Consider the following 9,784-nt stretch of genomic DNA (forward strand, 5'->3'; position numbering starts at 1 on the left):
AATTTCAACGCATTTTTCTTTATTCTTAGGTTAGGCCAACTAAGGTTAGTAGTAGAACCTTCTATAGGGACTTGGTTGGAGAGCCCATCACTAGCAACAGGATAGATTGCATTAACTTTGTTTCTTATGCGATGTTGTCGAGGTGACACCAATTTACTTATTAAATAACTCCAGCTCCATTTATTTGTCATATACCTGAAATTAGGTGTGTGTGTGTGTGAGAGAGAGAGAGAGAGAGTTGTAGCCACCATGAATGCAAAACAAGGTGAGTTGAGAGTGTTGATGTTCCCATGGTTGGCTCATGGCCATGTTTTTCCCTTTCTTGAACTAGCCAAAGGCCTAACCAAGAAACACTTCCATGTCTACTTGTGCTCCACATCCATCAACCTCGACTCCGTCAAAAACAGTCTCAACAACAATGATATCCCGATCGAGCTAGTCGAACTTCCTCTCCCATCCCTCCCCGATCTCCCTCCACACTACCACACCACCAAGAACATCCCACCCCACCTCATGCCCACCCTCATGAAGGCCTTCCAGATGTCAGCCCTGGCCTTTTCCGACATCATCGCCGACCTCAAACCTGACTTGCTCATCTATGACGGCTTCCAGCCCTGGGCAGCCAGGGCCGCGGCGGCCCAGGGCATCCCGCCCATCTTCTTCTCCACTTCCGGCTCGACCTCGCTCGCCTTCTTCCACCACCACCACACTCATAAGAGCTGGGACACCTTCCCTTCCGACACCATACGGTTGAAAGAGCACGAGAAGAGGGCCATGATCGCCGCAGGCGAATCCATCAAAGTCAAGAATGTTGATGATGGAGACTTCATCTTCGGCATCTTCAAACTCTCTTGTGAGATAGTCTTGATCAAGAGCTACAGAGCGTTGGAGGGGAAGTACATGGACTATCTCTCTAGTTTATGCGAGAGAAAGCTCATCCCAACTGGTCCCTTGATCGCGCATGGCGACGATGAAGGTGTCGATGATCGAGACCTCGAGATGATGAGATGGCTCGGTGAGAGAGAGGAAGGCTCAACTCTCTACATCTCATTTGGGAGTGAGAATTATGTGTCAAAGGAGCAAATGGAGGAGATAGCAAAAGGGTTGGAGGTAAGTGGTGTCAACTTCATATGGGTTGCTAGGTCTCCGGCGGGGGGTGACGGTGGCGCCTCCGTGCCGGAGGGGAGGAGGGAGAAGGGGGTGGTGGTGAGGGGGTGGGCGCCACAGGCGGCCATCTTGAGGCATCGGAGTGTGGGAGGGTTCATGACACATTGCGGGTGGAGCTCGGTGACGGAGAGCGTGTACTACGGTGTTCCGGTGGTGGCGGTGCCGTTCAAGGCGGATCAGCCGGTGAATGCGAGGCTGGCGGTGGAGGCTGGCATCGGGGTAGAGGTGGAGAGGGGTGAGGACGGGGGGTTTGATGGGGATGGGGTGGCTAGGGCTATTAATGAGGTGTTTGTGGAGGGGAGGGAAGGGTTTAGGAGGAGAGTTGGGGAGTTGAGGGAGAAGATGAAGGTGGAGGAGGAGGAAGCCATGGATGAAGTGGTGAAGGAGCTTTCCAGAATAATTAATAAGGGAAGGCAACAGTATACAAAGGACTAATACTAGTAAATCTCATTTGTAACGTAAAACAACAGTATACAAAGAATATTTGCCCTTCTTTAGTGGTTTGAGATAGAAACTGGCCACCAACGCCTCTTTAAATCCTAGTACTATATTGCTTAGCTTTTACAGTATAATGTTAATTCTATTTCAGCAACAGTTATTAATGAATTAAATTCCTATCATAATCAATTAACAAAGACTTATTTTAGATGGGAAGAGACTTACTATTTTAGATGTGACGCCACTTTTTAGTTGAAATTTTAACAAGAGACTTATTCCTTTTACTTTCTTCGTCACTAAAATTTTGTCATAGTTTGACCAGACATGAGTTTTAAAAAATATAATGGAAAGTGAGTTGAAAAAGTTGGTAAAATGTGAGTCATACTTTTAAAGTATTAATTTTATAATAAAATGTGAATGCGAATAAGTTAGTGGAATGTGAGATCTACTGTCAGAAATGGTAAAAAAAATCGATGTGGCAAATTTTGTGTTACGGACGGAATGGAAAAATGTGACAAAATTTCAAGGACGGAAAGAGTAACTAAAAAAATACTAAAAATTTAGCTGATTCAGCTTCTTCTAATCATAACAGTTGGGTTTTGCTCTTCTTCAAGAAACTGTTGAGTTTTTTGCCTAAAATAGTTGGCTGCCTCTCCTCCAAATCGTTGTGGGTTTTCACCAATCCAATTGTAGCTTCATCATCAAGAATCAGCCTTAGAACTACACCTACTATCACATGATATCATATACTTTCTTCGTGTGTCATTAATCATCTCAATTTGTTATTTCGTTCGTTCGTGAATACTTATCTCATTTGTTGTTTACTAGTACTTTCTTCGTCTCACTATAAACGAGTTACTTTTCTTTTTGGGACGTCCCATCTAGGGATGTCAATCGAGCTAGCCTAACGAGTTTCTACTGGTTTTTTTTTTTTGTAAAAATTAACTCCTATATGAAGGAGGATATTATATATAAACTCCTAAGAAAGGAGGAAATTACAACTGTATATGAAGGAGGATATTATATATAAACTCCTAAGAAAGGAGGAAATTACAACTGAGGTTAAGAGGGTCGAACTTGGCACCTCATACATTGATGTCCAAGCTCCTTGCCGCTAGGACAAAGGCTCTGGACATCAACTCTACTTAGGTTGTGGGTTAATCGGGTACATGTTAATCGGATTGAAATTTTATCGGGTTAAAAGTTTCCAATCCTAAAGTCTAGTAGGCTAATCGGGTTCAAAGCAAATAATTAAAGTATAAGCTATACTATAATAAAAGAAAATTTTGTAATATTAAACCATTAAAGTATAAATTATAGACACATTATGCTATCCATATACTAAAACGAATAACGAATCGGTTATCAGAGTAATTGCATAATTTAGGATGCAGACGATTTTTGGGCTTGTTGAATTTTGCAATGGGCTAGACTAATTTAACTCGCATTAAATGCTTCCAAGTTTATAGTGAAACTTCCACTAAAAATAGTTTCCTACCAAACATTCGGTACAAATTACTTACTAAATTAAACACTACTAGTATTTTTTAACTTATGTATATCCAAAAGGATTTTGATTTATATACAAAACTAGATCTTAATACCCACTAATCTATATAAATTTACGAGAGAAATAATTTATTTAATCTACGTAAACATACGGGGAGTGATCAATTGCTAACTAATCATTTAATTGCTAACTACGACTAATTTAAGGCCATAGGATTTTAGAAAACGTGTGGTCTACAATTTGCCACGTGTAATTTTCGTTTTTGTTAATAAAATAAAAAAAGGTAAAAAAAATGTCAAATTAAGGTTTTAGATGAAAATGTCAATATAGTGTTTCGGAAATATCAACACAATGCTTTGAGAATGTCAACACGATGCTTTAAGAATGTTAACCCATTGCTTATATTGACATTCTAAATGTATTATATTGACATATTTTATATAATATGTTGACATTTCTGCTTTACTAAAAAATTGAAAATTTTTTGATTTTTTTTTTCAAATTTTGACGTCGGATCATATGCATATATGATATCGTTGGAATCCTTATAAAATTATCTTTAATTTGATATATGTTATATGAATTTAAAGTTTTGGGATTTCTTTTAAAAGTTAGTTATAACTAAACATGTAGTTAATTGACATTAATACTCCTATTGATATTTTATGGAATTAATCCTAAGGCTTTATTGACGTTTTTTGTTGATCGTATTGATATTTTTTGGTTGATGATCTAAGCCCTTAATTTAAATATCTAATGGCTATTATTTAGTTGTAATTAGCAATTAAGTATTGATTTAGCAATATAACATTCCCCAAACCTATAGTGTTAATTATTGAAATTTTCCATCATCTCGTACTTACATGGAATAGCTTTTGTAACTGAGGTAAATTCATATAGTAGTAAGATTTTCCTGCGAATTGACATGTACAGAAAACTTAAGTTTTTCATCTAAAATAATAATTTTTATACCTCATATCTATTATTTTTATAATAATGTCATTTTTATCACCGTGGTTCATTTCTTCACATGAAATGTATCAATAAAAGTGAAAGATTATACTATTATTTTTGTTGAGAACCTACTGACATTTCATAGGTTTTCCAATTAACACCATGAAGAGCTAGAAACGTGCAGTGCAAGTGCGATGTGTGATATCACTCGATCTATTAAAGCCTAAACTAACAGATCTACGCTACTGGACCTAGAGGATGCAGAAACAGAAAGTAAATAGTCATAATCATGCACAACGTAAACAGAAAACATCAGATCTGCGAAACTCCAACTCAAATCCACCACGATTCAACAAATCCAGACATCTCCATACGCAAATCCACAACCTCCATCAACAAACCAACAGATTTCAGCTCCAAACATCCACTAATAAACAAGAACGAAAGTAAAAGGCAAGAAATAAACATCAACTCAGCGAGATACAACAAAAACTAACATAAACTTCCATAATAACGAGAAATAGTTCCGAATCCAGTAGATCAAAGCAAGAACTAGAGTTACGAAACTTAAAAACCAACAAGTACTTGAAACGAAAACAAATTAAACAAAGCAAAATAAAGATTGTTTATTCGCCTTCACAAGACGGTGTTACAGCAGCAAAATAACGATGAGAACCACAGTGGCCAGGATCACTCCATCTCCAAGTGCGCAGCAAGTGAAATGGGAAATTTGAAGTGTGGAACTAAGGCATGGAACGAAAGCGTGAGCTAAGAGTGTGCAGAAGTGTCTCTCTTGTTCTTCAAGGTTGAGCTCTTTATATATGTGAGGCTCTGATCCCTAGGGTATCCCTCTGGTGATTTGACGCTCTTGCCCTTGAGTAAGACTTTTAAAATGATCTGCTCATGCTCCATTCTGTTCCTGTCGTCAACTTTTAATTCTCCCAGGTCTGGACGACGACGTCTGATTTTTACTTCAATTTCTTCTCTTTTGCATCTGCCAGGTCAAGTAACAACAACTTCTAGGTTCGGCAGATTACTACGCACCTGAACTCATAAACACAGATTAGCGCCCCAAATGCACAGAATTTTAACCCAAAACCAATGCATGAAACGAGTCTTATCAACTACATATGTCTATGTCTGCACACGAAAAATGTCTTCATTATTAATTTTGTCATTATAATTAATTGATGGAATAAATTATTGAAAAGTTAGGATACAAATACTAGTATAATTTATTATATTTAAGTCAAAAGATTTTAAAATTCTTAATTGCACATATCTCCATGACTACATGTCTACACATGGGTAGTATTAGTTTCACGAAAAATGTCTTCATTATTAATTTCGTCGTTATAATTAATTGATGGAATAATTTATTGAAAAGTTCAGATACAAATACTAGTTTAATTTACTTCCTCCGTGCATAAAAAATAGAGTTTAATTACCATTGTTTCCCGTCCACAAAAAATAGAGCACATTCATTTATGAAAAGTTTTCAATAAATAATAACCCTATACATCATTCCACTAACACTATTTCTCACTTACTTTTTCTATTTCTCTCTTATTTTTATCTCTTCTCTCTTATTTTACCAATTTTATGTTAAAACTCGTGCTATACATAAATTCCTCTATTTTTTTTGGACGGATGAAATATTATATTTACGTCAAAAGATTTTAATAATCAATTCTTAATTGCACAGATCTCCATGACTACATATGTCTGCACATGGGGAGTATTAATTTCACGAAAAATGTCTTCATTATTAATTTTGTCGTTATAATTAATTGATGGAATAATTTATTGAAAAGTTAGGATACAAATACTAATACTCCCTCCGTCCCGGCTAAGATGACACATTGTTTAGCCGGCACGAGATTTTAGGAGTTATTGATTAAAGTGTTTAGTTGGAGAGAGAGTAGGTGGGTGTAAATATTAAATTAGAGAGATAAAGAAAGATGGATATTTTAATAGGAATGAGAAAAAGTGGTTGAATACTTGAATGTATTAATTGAAGAGACAAGGTTACCAAAAAAGGAAATGTGTTATATTAGTTGGGACAAACTAAAAAGGAAAACATGTTATCTTAAGCAGGACGGAGGGAGTATAACTTATTATATTTAAGTCAAAAGATTTTAAAATTCTTAATTGCACATATCACCATGACTACATATGTCTGCACATAGGGAGTATTAATTTCACGAAAAATGTCTTCATTATTAATTTTGTCGTTATAATTAATTGATGGAATAATTTATTGAAAAGCTAGAATTACAAATACTAGTATTTACTCCGTTCTATAGTAATTGAGACGTTTCTTTTCGGCACAGAGATTAAGAAAAAATATATTAAGTGAGTTAAGTAAAAAGAGAATAAAGTGAAAAATGAAAAAGATAGAGAGCTGAAGAGAGAGAAAAGTACGAGAATAAAGTAGGTATAAATGTGTTGACTTACTAAAAAGAAAAATGACTATATTACTACGGAACGTACAAAAATGATAAAATGACACTATTACTATGAAACGGAGAGAGTATAATTTATTATATTTACGTCAAAAGATTTGTATGATAAAAAGATAAAAAGAAATTTCACTTGCCTAGTTTAGATGGCGTGTGAGTGAAAAACTAGATGTTTGAATCTCAATGTGACATGATCATGATCTATTTTTGAGACTTCTAGAATTATGAATCTCAAATTGTGGATCCTTCGATGAGGTGGAAAATCTCAACATGATGTCTATTGACTATTCCACCATTCTTAATATTTTAATCAACAATTAATTTCTCACTAATTTTAGGACTGCAGTTGCACAAACTTTTGTGGTCTTGCTGCCGCCTAAGAGCATTCACAATAGCGGACGTCCCGGCAGACGTTCGAGCGACAAGCGGCTCGTCCGTTCGGGACGTCCACTATTGCGATCGACGAGCGGCGAGTGGGCAAAAAAGAGGGACGAGAGGTCGTCCGCGGGTGTGAGCAGACGTCCGTCGGGTCGTCCGCTATTGTGGTGCGATGACGGAAGTCCCGGCGGACGTCCCATTTTCTATTTTTTTTTTCAAAACTCTATATATACAGCTCGTTGCACTTCATTTCATTTGCACCACTTGTATTAACGAGTTTCTCTCTTTCTACTCTCTTTTCTTTTGAAGATAAATGGAGCACGGCAGTGATTCTCCCGCCTACGAGCGAGTCAGAAAAGTCGACGTTCCCCTTTGGAGGTGAGGGAAACGCCGGCGTACATGCAAGGTTGTCTGGGATGATGCCCGGGATGGCGGGGATGATGCTCCAAATGCCGGGAATGATGTGCGGGCACTATAATATGTACCCTTGGATGGGAGGTATGGGTGGGATGGTGCCCCAAATGCCTGGGGTGAGTGGGGGATGACAGGGATGGCTAAAGGGATGATGCCCGGGATGGCGGCGGGGATGGGGGCATGATGCCCGGTATGATGCGGGGCATGTCTGCCGCTGCTGGGGGAGCAGAGTGGGGGTCCCCCAATCACCTGGGGACAATGTCTATCGGCCATATATGGATTTATTGTCCACCGGTTCTCAGAGTACTCCACTGGATATTCAGTTCACTGGCACTGAAACTTTCTCTTTTGAGGAGTTGGGGTCTTGGGGTTATCTCCGATCAGGGAGTCTCCCACTGAGATACCACCGGCAGTAGGGAGATGGGAGGCTTAAGCAGGGGAAGGGAAGTTGGTGAGTCCTCGCGTGCAGAGGACGAGGGGGAGGCGGGGGACGAGGGGGAAGAGGAGGCCGGCGAGGGAAAGATGACCGTCTGGAGCGAGGCGGAGTGCGCCGCTCTGGCAAAGGCCTGGGTCGGTGCAGTCGACGATCCCATTATCGGGGCTAATCAGATTATCGACAGGATGTGGTGGCACATTAGCCATGCCTACGTCTGCCCGCTTAGTGGGATGTATCAAGGGGGTGAGCAGTGCCGGAAATAGTGGGAGCGGGGTGAGGAGGGCCGTCACCCGATTTGTCGGCATCTACGTAAACAACACCCGCATGGCAACCAGTGGCATGTCCATGGAGGATGTGAAGAATTTGTCTTTGCAGCAGTACCCCGAGAAGGGGCAGTTCGGCAGCTTCAAATACTGGGATGTCTATCTTGTGCTAAAGGAATCTGCCAAGTTTTGTGCGAGTGTTGAAGCTGGCTGGCCGAAGCGGACGAAGCTCAACGCCGAAGAGGCCCCGACCCCTCCCTCGTTTTCCCGCCGCCGTCTCCCGGTTGGGAAAAAGACCGCGATGCAGATGTCTAGGGGAAGCGGCATCAGGTCCCAAGAGGTCCAATCAGCAACTCCTAGCGAGCCCACTCCCGAGCTCACCCACCTCGAGTGCATCCAACAGCAGCAAAACATGATAGATGTCATACAAAAGTGTAGTACGATGACTGACCCCTTGCACAAGGAGATTCTCAAGGGGGTCATCGACAGTATTAGGCGCGATTTAGGGCTCCCGGGACGATGAGGAGTGAGACGGGGGCCGCGTGTGTCGAAGCTTTTGGATGTTTTTATTATGAACTATGTATTTTTTAAATTTAATTATGTATTTTCTTTTTGAAATAAAATGGTTGCATTTTTCCCGTATTCGTGTCGAAATTTTATTTATATTGCATATTTGTGAATTTTTATTATTGTGCTTGTCCTCCGGGATGTCCACTATTGTCTTATGACTTAGCAGAAGATGTTGTTGGGATGTCCGTGGGCTTGTCCACCGGGACATCCGTCCCTATTGTGGATGCTCTAATAATACTGCCGACGAAGAAACATACAAAAGGTACAACAAGCTGCGTCCCTTTTTTCTATGTAGTTTTACTACTCCCTCCGTCCTGGCTAAGATGACACATTTCTTAGCCGGTACGAGATTTTATGAGTTATTGGTTAATGTATTTAATTGGAGAGAGAAAATGTGAGTGTATTATTTGGAGAGAGAAAATGTGAGTGTATTTAAATATGAGATGAGTTAGAAAAAAGCGGTTGGTGTATTATTTGGAGAGAGAAGCTTATAAAAAATGGAAATGTGTCATCTTAGTTGGGACAAACTAAAAAAGAAAACGTGATATATCTTAAGTGGGACGGAAGATGTAGTATTCTATTGACCGTCTATAAATATAAAAATTGCCATCATGACTTGGCAATTGTTTCTTTATTAGTATTAATATCATTAGTGGAGGGCGACCCATTTGTCACAACCAATACTACACCACCTAGATCTCTTCATGAGTTCATTCATTGTCTAGCTAGAGAGAGAGGATTGAAGCTTGCAATGGATACAAAGCAAAGCGATGTGAGTTGGAGAGTGTTGATGTTCCCATGGTTGGCTCATGGCCATGTTTTTCCCTTTCTTGAACTAGCCAAAGGCCTAACCAAGAAACACTTCCATGTCTACTTGTGCTCCACATCCATCAACCTCGACTCCGTCAGAAACAGTCTCAACAACGATGATATCCCGATCGAGCTAGTCGAACTTCCTCTCCCATCCCTCCCCGATCTCCCTCCACACTACCACACCACCAAGAACATCCCACCCCACCTCAAGCCCACCCTCATGAAGGCCTTCCAGATGTCAGCCTGATACGAGCAGCCCCGTAACATCGGCTATGGAGAAGGAGAGTATGAGCGAGCAGGACGAGACAGAGGCTGACGTGGTGCCGGAGGCAAGAGTAACGGAGCACGGTAGAGGAACTGGAGACGCTACGAACACAAG

At 40.1% G+C, this 9,784-nt stretch overlaps 1 protein-coding gene and 1 pseudogene across 1 annotated transcript; both read left to right on the top strand.

Moving 5' to 3' along the window:
- The first annotated feature begins 116 nt into the window (after nt 1-116).
- On the top strand, nt 117-1,790 carry LOC125207109 (UDP-glucosyltransferase 29-like). Its single transcript, XM_048106324.1, has one exon. It carries the CDS (start codon nt 250-252, stop codon nt 1,600-1,602), a length of 1,353 nt encoding a protein of 450 aa, XP_047962281.1. The 5' UTR covers nt 117-249; the 3' UTR covers nt 1,603-1,790.
- Nucleotides 1,791-9,343: 7,553 nt separating this feature from the next.
- Nucleotides 9,344-9,784, top strand: part of LOC125206828 — a 14,110-nt pseudogene continuing 13,669 nt past the window's right edge.

This window comes from Salvia hispanica, chromosome 2, assembly GCF_023119035.1.
Source record: "Salvia hispanica cultivar TCC Black 2014 chromosome 2, UniMelb_Shisp_WGS_1.0, whole genome shotgun sequence".
Taxonomy (NCBI): domain Eukaryota; kingdom Viridiplantae; phylum Streptophyta; class Magnoliopsida; order Lamiales; family Lamiaceae; genus Salvia; species Salvia hispanica.